This window comes from Plenodomus lingam (genome assembly GCF_022343315.1).
Source record: "Plenodomus lingam strain CAN1 chromosome Unknown contig_21, whole genome shotgun sequence".
NCBI classification, from domain to species: Eukaryota; Fungi; Ascomycota; class Dothideomycetes; order Pleosporales; family Leptosphaeriaceae; genus Plenodomus; species Plenodomus lingam.
In genome coordinates this window covers 439,061-459,025 of record NW_027093938.1, presented here as the reverse complement: position 1 = coordinate 459,025, position 19,965 = coordinate 439,061, and the positions used below count along the sequence as shown (strand labels likewise).

Below are 19,965 nucleotides of genomic sequence, written 5' to 3'. Positions count from 1 at the left end.
CATAGGCATCCGAGGTTTGCTAAGGTGCGGTGCGCCCTTTCAGTTTATAAGTTTGACGCACGAAGCAACTGCAGTACAGGCGCCGTTTCTCGCTAGGGCGGGGAAGTCGAACCATGATTGCGTGGCAGTTATTGTTTGGCGATCATGGCTTTGATAGGTGCTGTGGAAGCGGAGGGAGGCCCACACCGGCTGCTACGTACTTTCGGATCGGGAAGAAAGCCGGGAAACACGGACAATCCGAGAATTATCATGCAGCACCTAGACTGAACCGTTGCATATTGTTGAAGTTCTCGTACTGTTGATTGGCTAATCATGCACAGCTTGTAATGGCCTGACATGGTGGTAAGATATGCTGAGTACGATGCTTTGAAGGTTCACCGTCAGTTCATCTGGGATATCTGGTCGTGATCCATGTTGATGTGACAGTGAGGCAGCCACCTAGGTCTCTAGGTTGATACTGCGACCAAAGCGGCCATACAACGCCTTCTTCAGCTCCCCCATTTCTTCTTGAATGCCCTCGAGTTTGGCCTTGAGCTCTTCGACCTCCTTGTCGATGGTCTCTGTTGACGATGCCAGAAGTTCCAAAACTTGCGGCTGCGGTAACGAGATGAAACAGTCTCCCACTTTGTATCTGTCGCACAAGATTAGTAATGTATCGTGGACAACAGCATGCGTGCCATATAATATGCTAGACTTGGAACATACGGTACTTTCTCCTCCTCATCCACAAGTTCCAACTCGTCTGAGATTTCTGCAAGGTCCTCCTTTTCTTTCTGCGTTGAAATCAGCTTGTGAATGTAGATGATCATAACAAAGACGTACAATCTTCGCCCTCAGCTCCTCTTCAATGATTTCTTCCTTTTGATGTAGCGAACTGAATCGGTTGATCTTCTCTTGATCTTCTCTTCGCACTTCCATATCCTCGTTCCCGCCTGCCTCCTCCTCCTTGGTGAGCTGCAGCTGTCAGCGCCTGGCCAAGAACACCGCGCAAATTTGATGCCACGAACCATTCGACGCTGCATCTTGTGTGTAGGATGTGTTGTGGGATTCTAAGCAAGTTCCAATAATGTCTGGATTGTCAAGGTGATGTTGGACTTGGTTTGCGTTGTCTTGATGCTGGTTGGTTGGTCGCGTTCGTGGGGGTGGTATTCTCATAGTAAGCACGCCAAGACATTGACGAGGAAATTGCTAAGAGGGCTCAGTGTTACCAGGCCTCATACAAGACACGACCAATCCTCACACGCTGCTAGATAAAGAGTGGGGCTTGTCATGAATCTGTATAATACGCTGTATATCAGTATGTTCCCAATGGTCTCTTCCACCCCATGATGCAATGAGTGATGTGTTGCTGGTCGGATATGTAGGTAGGTACCAGTAATGCAATGCGCGACTAACGTTAACCGGTACCGGTAGGTACGGTATTGGGAGGAAGATGAGCAGAAACTACATGCAACACACTTATCATTTAACATAAATAGACATCAACAGCTTTCCCTCTCCTCCACCCCTTCTTCAACCACTCACACACACTTAACCGCACAAGCCTCCCGACAAAAAGTAATTGCTGCAACCTGACACGCACAAGCATCCAGGCACGCCGTCGCCCCATCACAGCCCTACGTCTCCCATTAGCTCACGTCCACTCTCTCAACTCTCACCCCCGCAACTCCAAAGAAGCCATGCAAACGTACCCTTCTGCAACTAGCTAGTCTAGTCGAGCAATCGAAACACTGCTGCCGTTTCTCAAGTCCATTGTGCGTGAGTAGCGATGGAGCTGAAAGCGGCTTGGACGACGCGAGGAACGCGAACACGAGAATGAAAAGTGTGGGCATCGGTCTCATGGCTGGGAATCTCTTAGGGTAGATCAAGTAAGGCTTGATGGTAAAGAGAATACGAATGCCTACTTGGCAGTTCCTGGACTCGGAGATCTCGCGTGGTAGGGGAGAGTTCTGTAATGGAGGTTCAAGTCTTATATACCCCCCTCCTGGCCCAGACAACATCTTCCCATCACACGGCCATCATGCTCTCCTCTTTTCTAAGGCGCCCCCTTCTCGGATCCTACAGGAGCGGCCCGCTTACCGTGTACGGGGAGTCAGAGCCAAAGGATCCAGTCAGTTGTCATGTGGCTGAATATGCTTACAGGTGATAGTCCCTTGTTGGACAAAGAAGGGCTGAGAAGGTCGGCGAGCTTACATGTCTCTGATTCCCATGGCTGCAAGGTAAGTGGCTGCACATGTAGCGCTGATGCTAAGAAAACGCGATGTGTGAGATTGATGTAGAGAGGGGACAAGGTAGTTCGAAGCTAATCTCTGATGTCTCTGTTATGGCTTGCATTATGCTCCTCAGCCAAGCAGTCAGATCCAATCCACGGATGCTCATCTTCATGATCAATTCATAAGCTATCATCGCGTTCCTCGAATCTCTCTCTGCGATGTCGGAAGCTCCGCTGCCTGAGTGGACCCTTACTATCCTCTCCTACATCTACGGTTTTTCCCTTCGCCTTCGGAGGGTCCTTGACCATCTTCTTCGGCCAGTCTTTACAGATATCGATCCTAGACCTTGGCGCAAAAAACTCCAATACCAAATAGAGTAAATAATCAACAACAACACACAAGCAGAAAAGCTTGCCTGCCCAGATACCACAGCCATAGTACCTTTTCAAGCGCTCGATGAGTGCAAAACTCTGCACACCAGCACGGCCGCGCGTAGCACTCCAACCACCCGCTGCTCCTGCGCCCTGGTAGAACTCGGTATGGCTAATGACACCACTGATACCATCGTACACCCTCTCAGTCCGCTGTGCAACATCGGTCCACGAGTACATTTGCTTGACTTGGTTGTGAAAGAGTTCTGTCCTGACTTTGCCTTGTCGTAGCTTGGCAATGGCACGTCCAGTAGCTTCGACAATGTCGTCTTCTTCGGGCGCAGCAAATTCTGTCATGTGCGTAGGGAGGACTTCCGGAATACCACCAACGCGAGTTGCTACGACGTACAGACCGCACGAAGCGGCTTCTACAATGACGGTGCCGAATGCCTCTGTGAGCGAGGGACAAAGGTAAATATGGCCTTGTACCATGACGTCTCGTACCTCCTCATGGCGGACAGGACCTATCATGAGGACTTTATCTTGAAGGACGTTTCGTTCTATCATCTGTTCGAGGTCGATAGCTTTGGGGCCATTGCCGGCAATTATGAAGCGAACATTGGGGTGTGCGGCAAGAATGTGCGGTATAGCTGCGACGAGCAAATCGGTGCCCTTGTTATAGTATAGTCGCTGGATGACAATGACTGTTATGATCTCATCTGGGCCCATGGGCTGTGGAGGCCCTGGAGCCATGGGACGGTCGGGGTCGTTCGAGTCGTGCGAAAGGGGACGGAAGTTCTCGGCGACCACTGCATTTGGGATTACGGAGACCATAAGCGGATCCAGTGACGCTCTGAGAACAGTATTCTCTTTGCTGTATCCTGTTAGATCATTCATAATAGCCCGGCGAGTAAACTGACCAGGTATGGCTAACGCAGATGATATGGTCAACGTCGCTGAGCGTAAACTTCAGTAGCTTGTTGGTGAGAATGCTCCCAGCATCTGCAAAACCAAACAGACTGTGGTCTGTGAAGACAGTCCTCAGACCCATAGTGCGGGCATGCAATATGGCCTCATGGCACAGACTGCTCAGACTGGCGTGTCCATGCACAATCTCGATGCGTTCGCGAATGACAATGTTCCGGAAGACGGGGAAGAAGGAGAAGACGGTCGGAAAGGTCGTTTCTCGATAGATGACGAAGAAAGGAACGTAGTAGACCTTGAGTCCATTCGTCAGGTATCGAACACCTGTCCGGCCAGCGTAGGCGTGTGTAATGACGATGACTTTGTGACCGCGATCGATGAGTTTCTGAATCATATTAGTCGAGAACGAAGGGATGGCAGAAAGTTCATACACTGGACAACTGGTACATGTGGCTCTCCACTCCCCCTGCGTTTTCATGAGAGACTGTAGTTGTACATCGAATCTCGCTTCATACCGGGTTGAGGATAGAAGTTGTCGCTGACCATACTGATGTGCAACATGATTAACTAGAGAACAAAGTCGAGGAGGGGCTTGGTGGACGTACGCAATGTTGTAGGGCATGATGATAGGCTGTGAGGGTAGACTCCTCGATTGCGATTACAGTATGGAAACATGGCAGCTCAATGGCGCATACATGGACGCATACAGCGCTACTTGTTCACTGTGGTCGCGAATATGGAATGATGGACAAGCCGCGAAACAGGCACAGGCGCGTCATTGGACATTGGACATTGCAGGGCACATTGTCGGCGTTTTCAATCTTCAGGGTCCCGACCAAATTTTTGGCGGGCCGAGAACTCTTGATGGCCTACGGTCTACCATGCGCCGAAGAAGTACCACCATATTGCGAACCTCACCCACTTCACTCCCATGTTGAGATTGTGAGATCTGAATCTTTCTCGTCACTTGATCGACCACTCGTCTGCCTCTGGCGCGCCATAACACCATGCCAGCACCTCTGTTCAAGCGCTGGGCGCCGCCCGTCACCATCGTCAAGCCAGCTGCACCAGCTGCGCCTGTACGTGCAAAGGTCGCAAAGGCCTTAAGTCCCGTTGTCTCTGCCGTTGAAGTATCTGCCTCACATGCTTCGCCCATTACAGAGGACGCGCCAGTAGAAGCTCCCAAGTCGATCAAGAAGCCCAAGAAGAGGAAGCGCGACCCAGATGCGCAGGAACAAGAAGAGACACCCAAGAAACACAAGGCCATTCTGTCCAAATTTGAAAAGGTGCAGAAGTTGGCAGAGTCACGAGGCGACCAGAAGCAAGATGGATCCACGCATGGCTCAGAAGAGCAAGGAGAACTTCACGATTTGCAGCCAATGCCCCAGCCCGCACCCGTACCCGAGCCTGCATTCGAGCCTACCTTTTCCACTCTACCACCATGGCTTGCGAAGCCAGTGACCGTCGAGGCGACCAAGAACGTCCCATTTTCGGAGCTTGGCATCGAGCCATTTTTCGTCAAGAAGCTACAAAAACAGGGCTTTAATGATGCTCTAGCTGTTCAGACAGCCCTGCTACCCATGCTCCATCCCGGCTTTGAACAGCACTTGGGCGATATATGTGTCTCTGCGAAGACGGGATCTGGCAAGACACTCGCCTATCTACTGCCTATAATCGAAGCGCTCAAGGATCGTGTTGTACCCGTCCTGTCCGCTGTAATTGTAGTTCCAAGCAGACAGCTTGTCAACCAGGCATTGCAGGTCGCTGAAGAGTTATGTGCTGGTACAAAGATCAAGGTTGGGACTGCATTGGGAAATGTCGCATTCCCGACGGAACAGAAACAGCTTGTGAAGCTGAGAGCTCAATACGACCCCCATAGAACTAGAGAGCTACATGAGCGGGCCTCCCGACAGTTTCAGATTGGCTTCGCAGAGAAGGGTGGCATCTTCGATGATCTCAAGAGTATGCCTTTGGACCACGTTCCACAGTACGACTCGGGTGTAGACATTCTGATATGCACACCGGGGAGGCTCGTTGAGCACATCGAAAACACTACGGGCTTCCTGTTGAACGCCGTGCAATGGCTAGTTATCGATGAAGCAGACCAACTGCTGAACCAGAACTTCCAGGGTTGGGCAGGCGTGCTCATGGAGGCGCTCCATGGCGAAACGCCTCCAGACTTCATGAATGCCCAGGAACGGATCCGTATGCGTGAGCGAGATGCCAACTCGAAATGGTCTGTTGCTTTGCCAGCGCGCAGGCAGCTTACAAAGGTTGTGCTGAGCGCGACAATGGAGAAGGATCTTACCAAGCTGGGGACACTAAAGCTAAAGAGACCGAAGCTGGTGGTCGTTCAGGACGAGGCTACCGAGATACAGCCGCTCGACCACGAAGACAACGTGTTCGAATTACCTTCGACCCTCGACGAAGTTGCTGTACACGTTGGCGACGGTTCGAACAAACCTCTTCATCTACTATACATACTACTTAATGCCGTGTTCCCAGGAGCAGAGTCTGGTATGAAACAAGAATCTTCAGATTCGTCCTCTGATTCCTCATCAGCTGAGGACTCTGAACACGATGAAGAGAAGGAAGGCTCGCTTTCCAAACAACAAAGCCGCGTCCTCGTATTCACAAAAAGCACGGAGAGCGCTTCCCGCCTATCCCACCTCCTCTCTGTCCTCGCCCCCAACTTCAGAAAGTACCTCAAAACAATGACACGCGCCCTCACTGCCGAGGCCTCACGCAAGCTCCTCCGCTCTTTCGGCACAGGAGCCATAAAAATTCTCATTGCATCTGATGCCGCCTCCCGTGGCCTAGATATTCCCTCAATAACTCATGTCATCAACTATGACCTCCCCACTAGTATCACGAGCTACGTGCATCGTGTCGGGCGCACAGCACGAGCTGGTAAGGTGGGAGAGGCGTGGACACTATTTACCAAGACAGAAGCTGCGTGGTTCCTCAAGCAGGTCGCAAAGGGGGATAGTATCAAGCGTGGGAACAAGAAGGTGAAGCGTATGGAATTGAAGGAAAGCACCGTTACGGCAGGCGGGAGAAAGAAGGCTTACCGCAAGGCGCTCAAGCAGCTGGAGAGTGCTGTGACCGGTGCTGGGGCCGAATAATTCGGCGGTAAGTGTGTATATCCATGTTGCATGTGTGTGTATGTGGATATGCCGACTCGTGATCGGTTCGGCATCCACGTTTGTATCAAAGCCAATTGGCCTAGAGATTATTGCTGCCGGATAGCTGGCTGGTATGGTGCTGCAAGACCATTCATCCTCCAATACGACTTCAAAGTCGCCATTGTATAAAAAAACGGGCGTGTACAAGCTCTCGCTCGTACTGCTAAGCCTCGACCAAGCCATGTACCGTACACTAGGCTTGTTACCCACCCTCCCTATCTAGGCAGGTCCCTCAACCACCCCCTTCTAGTCGTCACAGTGGCGAAATCGCGTCTGTCGTCTGTTTAAGTTACACTCTACATCTCTCATTGGCTCTCCTCGTTGTTATACACCTTACCACTCCAGGCCTGCACTAGGTTGGGTCAGTGCGTTTACCGGTAGCCCTCCGCGCGGACAAAATAGCACATCCTATGCTACATTTGCGCCCCCGAACCCCTGATATCTCCGCACCCTGTACGTGATGTGATGTTGTTTTTATCCACCTACCTGTTACGGATATAAGCCAGGCCACGGCAGGAGTCCGGTGCGCAGTGCGGTTTTGTTTGTTGGAATTGGTACATCGACGCCGCGGATTGTTTGGTTCTGTTGGGTTGGTTTCTCTCGCAACATCCTGGGATGAGAAGAGAGTCCTGAAGACGACGATGCTGTCCATGGAGATCCAGGAAGATCGAACCGGGACTCAAAAAGGACAAAACTATCCAGACCAGTGTTCCAGCCTGTGGCGATGAGGATAACTTCTCTCCTTGCCATTTTGCACATCGCACGCCGGCCATGGTAAATTAGTGGACTGCCACATATCACGGCTTGTATAGTCAGGCAGAAAGCCTTAGTGTATGCTATCCAAGTTGCTGTTAACATACGCCATTTCAAAAACCAACGAATCCCCGTTGCCCATGTCTTTCCTCCAAATAGCCCCCACCCCCCCGGCCCCCCGACCCCAACCATCCACGAAGCTTGATTCCCGCCAAGCGAGTAGCACCCGAGGCTTAGACACCTGCAACGAGAGCTTGTCTTCCCACTGGCTACCATGGATGATCATCTTTTAGCTTATCAGTCTCGTACCCGGACAGCGGCGGATTATACACATACACCTGTTGATACACGGCATATGCAACACACAAAGACACCACATGCCCGACAATCTACACAAGCGCCTACTTTGCACCAAACCGGGGGTTTTTTTTAGCGGGGAATTGGAAGGTATACAGGGCTAAGGCGAGTGTCATCTGCGGTACCCATCCAATCACGCTGGGTGTCTAGACTGTGGCTATTGTATGAAGGGAGCTGTGTGGGGAGATGAGGGAGGTATGGTTAGATAGAGTAGACCGATGAGTGTAATTGCGTATGTGCGATACGGAGTACCGATAGATGTCTTGCTGGGCAATGATGATTCCCACGTACTGGATTTCACAGCCACTGCTCAAGCGGGAAGGATGCGCAAACACATGCTTGGGAATAACCCCCAATAGCGTGGTTGGGACATATTTCCACAAGATTCATTTCCCAGCCTTGTCGCGCAGACACGAAGCATGTAACTGCAGTGTTGTCCGTAATCTTACAAAGTTTTCCTCCCACAAAACCCTGCTTAATAGTTCATCTCTTGGGTTCCACGCCGAAGGTTCTTTTTTTTCATCCAAAAAGAAAAGCGCCTCTGGGAGCCATCCTCGAAACGGCAGGTTCTTGTGTGTCAAAACGGCGACTCCACTCCACCACGACAAGCACGACAAGTAGCTACCTGCCAAGATGGGAATCGCGGCCTGAGTGGTTCGTCAGATTTGATTGCCAATGGGCGATCGATGCTTATGTGCGCAAACAACATGCCATTACAGCTACGGTGCCAATCAGGGAACCGAAATAGATTGAATGCGTGTAAAGCCTAGGATGATTTGCAAGGCAAGCATCGCATCAGGATGGGCCATACCGGTAAGTCGTGGCAAAAGGCTTAATATAAAGCCAAGTCGTCTTGTCACACTCTTGTCACTGCTGGTAAGCTTCTCTTGCAGTGTTCCAGAGTAGGCCACCGTCTTTCGCTTGCATATCCGTTTTCTCCTTCCTTGCTTCTTCGGGCTCAGACATCGATATTGCTAGTATGCCTTCTATTGTCTCTCTTACGGCGGCACTCACATTTGTGGGTGCTGTTATTGCCTCGCCGGTAGAGAAGCGCTCTGCTTTCTCTGTCGAACAGGTCCCGCATACGACATACCTCAAGAACGGTCCGGCACAGAAGGTCAAGACATTACGCAAATATGGAAAGCCAGTGCCACAGAGCCTCTTGGATGCGGCGGAGAGCCGTGACGCCGTTGGCGAGACTTTTACTGCTTCCGCTGTTGGTGATGGTAGTGACCCTGCTGTGCCCAGTGACCAGTATGACTCGTCATATCTCAGCCCAGTTACTGTTGGTAGTACCACCGTCGAACTGGACTTTGACACCGGTTCCGCTGATCTGTGAGTTATCCGCTCAGCATGCGGTATGGCCTTGCTAACATGACTGTAGCTGGGTCTTCTCGTCTCTTCAAGCTAGCTCGCAGTTGTCTGGCCACCAGTACTATCAGGCGGATGCCTCCAAATTGAAGTCTGGTTACAGCTGGAAGATTTCCTATGGTGACGGCTCCGGTGCCTCAGGCAAGGTGTACGCGGATAAGGTCGTCGTCGGTGGAGTCACTGCGACCTCACAGGCTGTCGAGGCTGCGACTTCAGTATCTGCGCAGTTTAGTCGAGACAGCAACACCGACGGTCTTCTTGGTCTTGCGTTCAGCTCCATCAACACTGTCTCGCCCGAACCACAGAAGACTTTCTTCGACACCGTCAAGCCTCAGCTTGCTGAACCCCTGTTCGCTGTCAACTTGAAGTACCATGCAGCAGGAACCTACGACTTTGGTTATATTGACAAGAGCAAGTATACTGGTCCCATCACCTATGTCAACGTCGACGACAGCCAGGGTTTCTGGGGTATCAGTGCCACTGCCTATGGGGTTGGAGGCACCACCACCCAGCGCGCCATCTCTGGAAGTAAGTTTCCTTCCTAAGACTCTGCGCTCCCGGAAGGAATAGCTGACACGCACATAAGTCCTCGATACCGGCACAACCCTCGTCTACACTGACACCGCCATTGTCAAAGCCTACTACGCCAAGGTCTCAGGAGCGAAGCTCGACAATATCCAAGGCGGATATGTCTTCCCTTGCTCCGCGACTCTGCCCAATTTCTCCATCACTGTTGGTGGCGTTGCCCAGGTTGTTCCAGGCAAGCATATCAACTATTCTCCAGTCGATTCCAGCGGCACAACCTGTTTTGGTGGCATTCAGACCAACGATGGCCTCGGCATGAGCATCTTTGGTGACATTTTCCTCAAGAGCAAATACGTTGTCCACGAGGCGGCTCCCGACTCCCCCCCAAGAATTGGCCTGGCTCAATCGGCCAGCGTATAAGCATCGTGAATGATGCAAGTGCAATTGCAGGAGAGTTATACGATGGAACTATGGAAATATTTCCCGACCTTCTCAGTGCTGTGTAGGCCCAGCTGTGCATGTTGTAGGTGGGGGCCGAGTTAGGCCCGAGCATTTCAGCTTACATACAGTTGTATGCCCGGGTACGCTACGGCAAGCCGACGGCTACGCAGGCGACGACAGCTTCCCGCTGCCATCCCGAGCCATCAGCACCAACATACCCCCTATTCGAACATATAATAAATCAGCGTTGTATCTGGAGTTCACTCCGTATGTTGTGTGACATTTGAAACACTCTGGTTCATGCGGGACGACCGTTCGCATACTCTACTGCCAAAGTTAGTTCGATGCTCACAGGACAGACTCGCCACACCCAACCATCGCTCAGCTTCATTCTGCTGGTGGGACGGCATATCAACGGCTGACCTCTTGGCGTTGCACACCAGAGTACTCGTCCATGCTTGAGCATGTACGACGTGCATGCATGTACGGGTTGTAAATGTTCGACGCTACAGCAGACCATCTGATATCGAAGATGATACAGTGCAAGAAGTATATTCGGTGAGATTTGCATGGCTGGCTGAATGACAATAATGCGAATACGGCGAATGCGAAGAAAGCCAAGAGCATGCCGCATGGACCAGCTGCATTTTATGTCTGAGTAACCGATCGGATACTGAGATGGTACAAGTTGTTCTTACAGTGTGCTGGACTTGAAGGGAGTGATAAGTGTAGTGTGGCCAAAAGTACAGATCGTGCTTACGCATACCACCGACAGAATACCCTGGGCCCCATGAACCCAAGTCTCAGCTGCACGATCCACTTGGTCGTACCACGAGCTGTGTGCAGTACAGGCCCCGCGAAGAACGCCTGATGTTGGCCCCGCGGAGGGCGCGCCTGATGTTGAAGAACCCAAATGGGCGAAGCACCAATGGAGCTCGACGAATAGTAGCATCCTGTACATAGTAGTCTTTAGGCTTGCTAGGCTTGCTCCTCGGGTACTACGTTACCAGCAGTCGGGTCGATACATCCGAGAATGCGGGGATACGAGACAGTTGCTACAGAGCACGTGATGCCGTGTCCATGCAAGCGATTAAAGTCATATCCGTGACTGCATGTTAGTGACAGAATCTAGAGTATGCCATACAAATAGTAGATCTCCATAATGACAGCTGTTGGATAGAAGTGGAGTGAAAGACGCTCGTTGTACGTAAATCTGCATTCCACTCTGAAATCCCTATATATAGATCTCGTCAATGTCTCCTCGCCACTCAGCCTCACGGAACAAGATGAAGCGAACGGTGAGAACCAACGTGATCTGAAATTCGAATTCTCTATCGGATCATTGTATGTTGAATCATCCATTCGGATGAGAACATCTGTACACAACGGAATAGTCAGTAAAGGGGGATCCAAACAACCCCTTTGAAGAGATAACATGGTGCCATGAGAGCCTCGTCGAGTGGCAAGATGATCGTCCAGGCCTCAATGCAAGGTCGAAACATGGAAGAAAGGCTAGAGGCTGTCTGACTACACAAGGGCACATGGTGAGCATGCTATTCAGCAGATATGACAGAAGGTATCGGGTGATATTTGTTGAGTGATCGTCGACATTGCGTGTCGTTCTCCGCTATGTAAGGCGTAAATCGCCCCTATGATCGGCAGAGCCTTAAACATGCGGGGGCGTTTCCCCCTGTCGAACGATCAACAGATGGAACGCATGCAAGCAGAGCATATGCATGAGACCACTCTAGACTCTTTGAGGCTTTCTGTATTCGAGTCAGATAATAGGTTTTGCAGCCGAGCTCCGCGCTGATATTTCATTTTTTCTTCTTGTCTTTGATCTTCTTCTTGGATTCTGTGCCACTGCTAGCCCCACTAGCGCCATCGAGGCCGCCCATCTCAGCCATCATGTCCTTGAGAAAATTGTCTGATACACCGCCGCCAGTCAGGGCTGGTGAGTGCAGCGGCAGGATCTTGTTCATCTTCCAGCCCTTTGGTATGGCAGGCTCGGGCATCTCTTTGGGCATGGGCAAGCCTGCGATGGGGAGTCTGAAGGGCGTGTCCTTCTGGGTGGGGTTCGCCTTGAGATATTGTGATATGAGGATGTAGAGGTGATGTTTGTTCTTGACATCGGCATCCATCATCTTGCCCTCATGTTTGAGCAAGACACGCACCCGGCCTGGATTCGCCCAGTCTTTCGGATGGGTCTTGTCAGGCTCGAAGACAGTGCGCAGGCCCAGGTTCGCGGCTGCATCTGCCATCTCGCGTGCAAGGGGGCTGTCGACGGCCAGCTTGTGGCCAACACGCCGTCCCTCTGCCCGTGACCGAGCCTTGTCGAAATAGATGGGGTACAGGCATTGATAATGCTTCGACTTTTCGCGGTCTGATGAGGTCTTGATGGTGGGAGATTGTGGCTGCAGCAACTGTGAGGGCATCATCGACGTCCTGGTATTGCCCGTGCTGGGCGCATGGGAGGCGTTCATGGCCCGCATCAGCTGGGGCACGTCGTCGATGTCCATCTCGGATGGCTCGCTGTCCGAATCGCTGACCTCTTCGACGCGTGGGTTCATCGTGGCGTCGGAGGTGCTTGTGAGGCGACGGTGGTGGTGGTAGTGTGGTAGTAGTGGTGGTAGTGGTAGTACTGGTAGTACTGGTAGTACTGGTAGTACTGGTAGTAGTGTTGGTAGTGGTAGTAGTGTTGGTAGTGGTGGTTGTGGTGTTTCGGTTCTGTGGTCCAGTCTTCCCAGTGTTGTCTGGCTGTTCCAACTTTTGTCCCCCTCAGCTTGGAGAGTTGGAGGTTTCGTGCGGCAATGTGGGGAAAGGTGGCGCTTGGCGGAAGGGAACCCCTACTGGCAAGGAACGAACAAACGAGATCGGACCTGGGCCTGATTGGAACGTCGACGTCTCCAAAGGGGGGGGCTACTCTAGTAACAGTATTGTAGAGTACCGTACATGGGTAATTGTACTCTACTCTACCTTCTGCACTACATACCGTATCTAGTATGTAGTACCTACTCAGCTGTCCCTCGGCCCGGCTCCATGTTTCTGCGTGACCGGGCCGAAGACCGAGTTTCACTGCACTACGGTAACCCTCCAGCCTTCCACTCGGCTCGACAAACTTGAGTTCGACCGCCAGTCGCCCACCACCTCAAAAGTGCTCCAGCGACCGTCCACCCTTCACACTAGTCCTGGCCCTCATACGCCTACACCGCAACTTGCACCGTCCGCCCCCAAGGGCCCCCAAGGGTCTGCCGTCGCATGCACGCTCCAATGGAAGCCACTTTGTCACCTGCATGCGCCTCGCCCGTATCCCTGTCCCGTCCCTCTTCCTGCCCCTCTCCCTCACGGTCCTGACCTGAGGTTTCTATGCAGAGCCAATTAGGCTGGCACGTACATAAGTACGTCCTGCTGGGACTGTCCCATGTCGTATTGTACATATCGCTCTACCATGGTCTGCTACCGGCGCATACATCTCACGCCTTGGTGGCGCAGATCTGCAGTCCGAGTCGCGTGGCAAGGGCTCCACTCCCTTTCCTTATCATCTTCAAGCCTCAATTCGAGGTTCCAACATCTTGCCCAGTCAAATATGGTCTGAAGAGCCGTTCCTCCGCCAACTTCACGCTTCTTGAGTCATTGTCGCTCGTCAACGGCCTACCAGACAAAGACAAGCCGTGTTCTTCTAGATGCAGGTGCCCTTCCGCTACCTTAGCATTGCTAGCTCGTTCGAACCTTGTCAAGGAAAAGGGCCATGTACATCTGATCGACTTTGGAATCCAATCAGCTCGGGTGCGACTTGGGTGAATTTCCACGACCACGATGTTGGCCCATGGAAGCAAATGGACAGCGCTCCGTCCGTCATCAATCGTTCGACATGTACTTTTGCGCACCTTGCACCACGTGCACATGCGCAGGCGATCAGGGATTCACGTCTGACGTACAAGGAAAAACGGTTTCGCAAACCTGGTGGCGGTTGCATTGATTTTATCCAATACTTGAAGGTGAACTTGGAGCTAGTACCGTCGTTTGAAGCCACCTATTCAGGGCGTCCGATAATTGCTAAAAGGAGATGCAGTACAAACGCCCATTTGACAAGGAGATTCACATCAAGAGAGCGCCAAGGCATGTACAATTCCACCGTTGCACCATGTTATCTTCCACAAACAGTCTAGCACATAGTGCAGTGGTGGTCTGAGGCATCTCTGAATGTGTTGTCGTTACTTCGCTTGCCCTGGCATTGCAACCTGTGTCTCCGGCTCATATACATGTTATTCCATACGCACGGCTTACAGTCTACCACAACAACGGAAAGTGCGGGAGAAGCTGCACCGCCTGATACCATTGGCCAATGCATGTATTACTAAGGTAAGCGACTGACCGTTGAGGGTTCATGTAGCCGAATCAGCCTCATTTCTTCACCGCATTCTATGATTGAATTCGAGGAGGTACGCTTCAGCCAGGGAGCTCTAGTTCGGGATACAGAACCATGCACGGATTGTTGGCTCCTACGGGCGGCCCGAGGTCGAAATGTGACAAATGGTATCGCCCAGGAACTAAGTTGTTGTCTTAGTGACGTTGATCAGGCCCAGCCCATAGGATTTTCCCGCAAACGGACCAGTCCATAACCTTGAAGTACGCCTCACCGGTCACGTCGTGATTGCTCTCATGACTAGCTTTAGGATAAGATCAGGCTGATATAAAGTCCTCTATCTCTCTTCAATATCCTTCTTGATTCACTTTACGTCAAGCCTATCTTGTCGATCCTCTATACTCACCTCAGATCACCTTCGGCTGACGTCCAATCAAATCAAGATCCAAAGAACAGTGATGGCACCTGGTATGATTTGCAATGAGTCTGACATATCAACTCCCATTTCGGATATCGATTCAGACTTATATTCAATTACTACCGATATTTCAAGACTTTCATCAACGGGCAATCGTCTGCCACGGAAAAAATACTTACTCCACAGCAAAATCTGGAGCCAACCCCGACTCTTGACAGCGGGTAAAGGAAGGTGGTGGACTGCAACGGATGATAGTGGAACATGGAGGGTTTTCGACGGATCTGGTGGAGCTGCTGTGTCATGTATTGGCTACCATGACCAAAGAGTTTTCGATGCTATGAACGAGCAGATGAGTACTGGCGTCAGCTATGCACCTGCAGCAGATTTTTATACCGATCCAGCGTATGATTTGGCAGAATGGGTCATCAAATCCACAGGTCATCTCATGGGAGGTGTGGTATTCTATGGTTCAGGTATAGAAGTATAGGCCATTCTTTCTGGCTGGTCTCGCTGATATAAGATAGGTTCTGATGCGACCGAGGCCGCATTAAAGATGGCAATACAGTATCAGACAGCGGCGAAACCAGATCCAGAGCCCAGTCGTCAATTCTTCATTGCGCGACATCGCTCTTACCACGGAGCTACACTTGCCTCACTTGAAATAAGCGGGCATGATGCCAGGAAGCAGCCGTTCCGTCCGAACTTCTCAGGAAAAACAAGCTTCATATCACCATGTTATCCCTACAGAGAGCTCATGGAGAACGAGACAGAAGATCAATACGTAGGCCGTCTTGCCGAAGAGTTGGAGACCGAAATACAGCGTCTTGGACCCAAGAACGTAGCAGCCTTTGTCATGGAACCTGTAGTCGGAGCTGTAAGTAAGATCACTCTAGCCGTGCCGATGAGGATGCACTCCTATTCTTTAAAGGAAACGCAGCAACGAAGCCCTATACAGCTAAACAAGAGTGCTCCTTAGAAGTTCAACTGACTGTGATGATAGGCTCTTGGATGTGTTGCTGCCTTGCCAAATTATCTCGCGGCCATGAAAGCTGTTTGCAAGAGATATGGCGTGCTGTTGATATTCGATGAAGTAATGTGCGGTATGGGAAGGGCCGGCCACCTTCACGCATGGCAGGAAGAGATGGTTGTTCCGGATATCCAGATCATTGGAAAAGGTCTTGCTGGCGGCTATGCTGAGCTTTCTGCCATTCTTTGCAGCCCAGATATCCACGCCGCATTCGGGGAAGGAAGGACAGGCTTCAACCATGGCCACACATTCCAGAATCCCCCTGTTGGTTGTGCGGCAGCACTAACGGTACAAAGAATCATCGAGGAGGAAGATCTGGTGGAAAAAGTACGTAAAAACGGTGAAGTACTGCACCGAAAGCTAGGCGAGCGGCTTTCATATCATTCCAACGTGGGAGATATTCGTGGCAAGGGGCATTTCTGGGGTGTAGGTATCCAATGGCCCGGTGCTGACGATGATATGTGTGCTGAAAAAACAATGTAGATTGAACTCGTCTCCAACAAGGCAACCAAGGCTCCCTTGCCTTCCGAAAAAGGGGTTGCTATGGCCATTCACGAAAGGGGTAAGCAATATGGCCCATTGAAAGTGTTGCTTTACTCACAATTGGGTAGGCTTGACCCGCGAGCATGGAATATATATTTACCCAGGCTCTGGTACAATGGATGGCAAGAGTGGCGACCATCTTATCATCGCCCCAGCGTTTAACATCACAGACGACGAGATTGACCTGCTCGTTGAACGTCTTGGCCGCCTCGTCGAGGACTATTTCAACGATTACCATCGCTCCACAAAGTCCGTCTTGTAAACCCGATTTCAGTTGGCCATGACGCATGGCGCTACCACGGGAAGCGTTGACGACACACGAAGCCGCGAAAAGAAGTGTTTCCAACTTTACAAGAAGTTGCTTGTGACTTCTAACTACTGCACGGACGTCTCATTTTGATCTGCAATCTGCGAACCTTCTTCTCTTATACCATTTGGCACAAAGAGAGGTGTTGAAACAGTACACTACTTTGAGGGAAAGGCCGTCTGAATTCCATGACTCATGTATTCTTTGGGACGGCTGTCTGATTCTGCAAGCATTGGGACGGCTGTTTGATCACCTTTGTACTTTTGTCCCTCATCTCTCGAGGGCGAGATGGGCCTTTTTGTAGACCAAAGCACTGCATTTCCATGTTTTCCACGCTTTGCAGAGTCACTCTCCCTTTGTCCAGTCCACTCTTCATGGGGGGGGGGGGTTGCAGCAACCTGAACCCACAACGGCCATGACCGCTCGATCCATCATTCCCAGCGTCTATCCACTCAATAGCTCCAGTACAGTAGTGTTGACCAAAGACTGACGTTGACCGTGCAGGCGTGCGCGCCGCATACGCAGTTTACAAATTCTTCCATTACATGGCGTGGCCGCAGCGATGATGCCTCGGAGCACAAAGCGGTACTCCATGTCTCTCGTCAGGTATCTCGAGCACGACTTGCAGTAAGTAAGGGGCTCGGATGGGTATTGTACAGTCCTTTGGCGCAAAGCCAGGGGGCTGTAGCGTCCCTACGGATTTGGGGCGCGTGGAGTGGTGTGAGACAATGATGATGGGAATGGGAGGGCTATGTATGTATGTATGTATGTATGTATGTATGTATGTATATATGTATATATGTATGTATATATGTATATGTGTATGTATGTATGGGAAAAGAGTGTGAAGGGTAGGTGTGCTGGCGCTAATTGATGTGCACGTTGCTTCAACGACGTATACAATAGCATGATGGCGGTCGGTATCTATAATCCAAACCCAATCATGCCCATGTCGCTCTCGCACACCCATACCACCATCACACAATCACACGCCCATCCAGGAACTGACCACTCCGGTCTCACACACGAGCACCAGAAAAACACGTGGGAGAGCAAGGTGGAGTAAAATATACAAACTCAAACCAACCCGGGCCTTGTCAAGCCGGTGATAACGACTGTACATGCCTCCCCTCCCAGAGCCGTTGAAAAGTATGATTAGCGGGGGATATAGGCTAATGTGGAAATGGGACTGTAAGCACGACCTCGAAGGAGCTGCGAGAGCTACTCTACCAGGTACACGTGCATCTACCCACCTACAGCAGTACTGTACAAGTGCTTGTACTGTGTAGAGTACAGCCCGATGGGCCCATTTTCCCCCGCAGTGCAGAAACCCGGGATTCAGGGACGTTGTAGGCGGGTCCCTTGATGCTCGGCAGCGTGCAGTCATGGGGCCAAGGGAATGAATGGCTGTCGTGGATTGCTGGACTGCAGGAAGCCAGCTTAGGGTACGAGTAGGTAGGTAGGTAGGTAGGTACCTACTTACCGCATGGGAATGGGAGTGCATGTGGATAGAAGGTTGTGGAACTTCTTTTGGAGGGCAGATGGGGGTGCTCCGAGTTCGGTAGGTGGGTCGATGGTGGTGCTCGGTGTTGTATTACTCAGCTTGGAGGAGAGAGAGAGAGAGAGAGAGAGAGAGAGGGGGGGGGGGGGGAAAGAGGAGGGTCTTTTGGGATGCAGGGCAGGGTGTTGAAGAATCGCTCATTTCCTGGTATTGTTTATTTAATCCCACTCACTTCCCTCGCTCACTCCTGTCTTTCCTCACTTGAGCACTGTGCACTTGGGGAGTGAGCACAAGCGCATGCAAGCAAGCCAAACTTTGACTTGAAACGCCGGGGGTGGCCTAGGTGGAAAATGAAAAGGCCACGTGACGCGGACGGACGCGTCGTCCTTGGCCTCCCATCCCGGGCGAGAGGTTTGTCCAAGACTGGAAGAGCAGCGAAAGGGTAGTTGTGCCGGGAGGGGGTGTGATGCAGTCCAGAACAGAACGATTTGCGTGGGTTGTTTGGCACTGGATCTGAGTGCACGGTGGTGGGACTGGAGTGCACGGTGGAGGGGGATGGGCAAGGTTGATTACAGATGGATGAGTTGGAGGAGGGTGAGAAGGAGAGGGGGGGACATTGTGTGTCGCAGTCTGCAACGTGAACGGTAGTCATGGCTACGGTGTGAAGGCAAGGCCAGAGCCAGGACAGGGCGGACAGGGAAGCCCGAAGGAGCCTGGTTGTTTGGCCCTATTCCATCTAACCGTACAGTGAAGTGAGAGTGAGAGTGAGAGTGAGAGTGAGAGGCATCTTCTTGTGCAGCGACGAGTTTCAATCCCTTTCGCACTGTGCCCAGGCAGGCATGGTAGTCTACCGTACGGGTAGAGTACCCTTTTCGATGCCAACGGACGGGCTTGCGGGCTTCGGGCGGCTCCAGTCCTTTGCTGAATCTCTGGGCACACAGCAGGCTAGCCAGATTGCGGCCACCCCCCAAGAAAGCACTTGGCTGGTGGTGGTATGGTAAGAGTATGTGTGTACCTGCTAGATGACGATATGGGGGAGAAGGAAGGAGAGGAGGAGGGAGGGAATGGCTTGCGAGGCAGCAGTCTGGTCAAGGCTCTGGTCGCCCACTGAGTATGAGTATGAGAAACCACATCGGGCCAACTAGATGGCGCAACCATCTGCAATCACCGGCCACACTGGCTGGCCCGATGACGACGGCCTTGTTGCTGCACACTGCTCTGCTGCTGCCATTGCTGCCATGGCTGCCATTGCTGCACAACAGGAGGAGCACTTTTCGGCGCGAGAAACGCGAAGTGACGGAGTGACAAGAGCCAGGTGGATTGGGGTTGCCCGCGCTTGGGCCCTCTCTGACCACACTTGGACTCTCTTGCAAACTGATCTCAACCTCGCCTGCCCTTGGACCGTCACGCTGAATTTCTCCTCGCCCGTGGCATGTTTGACCTCTCTGTCATTCTTCCGCAACCACGACGATTCCATCCCCCATCCCCGCCGTCTGTCTTGCCCTCCCTCCCCAGCCTCGCCCTCGTGAGCCTCCCCCCGTCCTCGCCCCCAGCCCGCCGCCGCCGCCGCCTCTGCACACGCTTTCTCCACATCGCCCTCGACGGCGACCGGCTGCTGGGCCTGCGATAACGGGCCTGTCTACCGCGAGTCTTTCGTCTGCCG

General features: G+C 51.9%; 8 protein-coding genes across 8 annotated transcripts; 4 read left to right on the top strand and 4 right to left on the bottom strand.

Moving 5' to 3' along the window:
• Nucleotides 1–438: 438 nt before the first annotated feature.
• On the bottom strand, nucleotides 439–1,143 carry IAQ61_005075 (uncharacterized protein; the record flags this gene model as incomplete). Its single annotated transcript, XM_003843106.2, has 4 exons — nucleotides 1,008–1,143; nucleotides 823–954; nucleotides 706–773; nucleotides 439–631 (listed from the first exon to the last, which is right to left on the bottom strand). Exons 1-4 carry the CDS (start codon nucleotides 1,020–1,022, stop codon nucleotides 439–441), a joined length of 408 nt encoding a protein of 135 aa, XP_003843154.1. The 5' UTR covers nucleotides 1,023–1,143.
• A 377-nt stretch (nucleotides 1,144–1,520) lies between these two features.
• IAQ61_005074 (uncharacterized protein) lies at nucleotides 1,521–1,841 on the bottom strand (the record flags this gene model as incomplete). Its single annotated transcript, XM_066096648.1, has 2 exons — nucleotides 1,521–1,616; nucleotides 1,692–1,841. 2 exons carry the CDS (start codon nucleotides 1,839–1,841, stop codon nucleotides 1,521–1,523), a joined length of 246 nt encoding a protein of 81 aa, XP_065953343.1.
• Nucleotides 1,842–1,993: 152 nt separating this feature from the next.
• Nucleotides 1,994–4,286, bottom strand: GPI3 (Phosphatidylinositol N-acetylglucosaminyltransferase gpi3 subunit). Its single transcript, XM_066096647.1, has 5 exons — nucleotides 4,114–4,286; nucleotides 4,024–4,055; nucleotides 3,940–3,974; nucleotides 3,505–3,893; nucleotides 1,994–3,458 (listed from the first exon to the last, which is right to left on the bottom strand). Exons 1-5 carry the CDS (start codon nucleotides 4,128–4,130, stop codon nucleotides 2,393–2,395), a joined length of 1,539 nt encoding a protein of 512 aa, XP_065953342.1. The 5' UTR covers nucleotides 4,131–4,286; the 3' UTR covers nucleotides 1,994–2,392.
• A 229-nt stretch (nucleotides 4,287–4,515) lies between these two features.
• On the top strand, nucleotides 4,516–6,633 carry IAQ61_005072 (uncharacterized protein; the record flags this gene model as incomplete). Its single annotated transcript, XM_003843108.2, has 1 exon — nucleotides 4,516–6,633. One exon carries the CDS (start codon nucleotides 4,516–4,518, stop codon nucleotides 6,631–6,633), a length of 2,118 nt encoding a protein of 705 aa, XP_003843156.1.
• Nucleotides 6,634–7,619: 986 nt separating this feature from the next.
• IAQ61_005071 (uncharacterized protein) lies at nucleotides 7,620–10,358 on the top strand. The gene is made up of 3 exons (XM_066096646.1): nucleotides 7,620–9,138; nucleotides 9,188–9,702; nucleotides 9,761–10,358. The coding sequence occupies exons 1-3, from the start codon at nucleotides 8,783–8,785 to the stop codon at nucleotides 10,117–10,119; spliced, it is 1,230 nt and encodes a 409-aa protein (XP_065953341.1). The 5' UTR covers nucleotides 7,620–8,782; the 3' UTR covers nucleotides 10,120–10,358.
• A 1,599-nt stretch (nucleotides 10,359–11,957) lies between these two features.
• On the bottom strand, nucleotides 11,958–12,710 carry IAQ61_005070 (uncharacterized protein; the record flags this gene model as incomplete). Its single annotated transcript, XM_003843110.2, has 1 exon — nucleotides 11,958–12,710. One exon carries the CDS (start codon nucleotides 12,708–12,710, stop codon nucleotides 11,958–11,960), a length of 753 nt encoding a protein of 250 aa, XP_003843158.2.
• A 524-nt stretch (nucleotides 12,711–13,234) lies between these two features.
• IAQ61_005069 (uncharacterized protein) lies at nucleotides 13,235–17,551 on the top strand. The gene is made up of 6 exons (XM_066096645.1): nucleotides 13,235–14,769; nucleotides 14,817–15,397; nucleotides 15,449–15,798; nucleotides 15,925–16,377; nucleotides 16,435–16,513; nucleotides 16,563–17,551. Exons 2-6 carry the CDS (start codon nucleotides 14,965–14,967, stop codon nucleotides 16,754–16,756), a joined length of 1,509 nt encoding a protein of 502 aa, XP_065953340.1. The 5' UTR covers nucleotides 13,235–14,769; nucleotides 14,817–14,964; the 3' UTR covers nucleotides 16,757–17,551.
• A 1,896-nt stretch (nucleotides 17,552–19,447) lies between these two features.
• Nucleotides 19,448–19,831, top strand: IAQ61_005068 (uncharacterized protein; the record flags this gene model as incomplete). The annotated part of the gene is made up of 1 exon (XM_066096644.1): nucleotides 19,448–19,831. The coding sequence occupies one exon, from the start codon at nucleotides 19,448–19,450 to the stop codon at nucleotides 19,829–19,831; it is 384 nt and encodes a 127-aa protein (XP_065953339.1).
• Nucleotides 19,832–19,965: the final 134 nt, after the last annotated feature.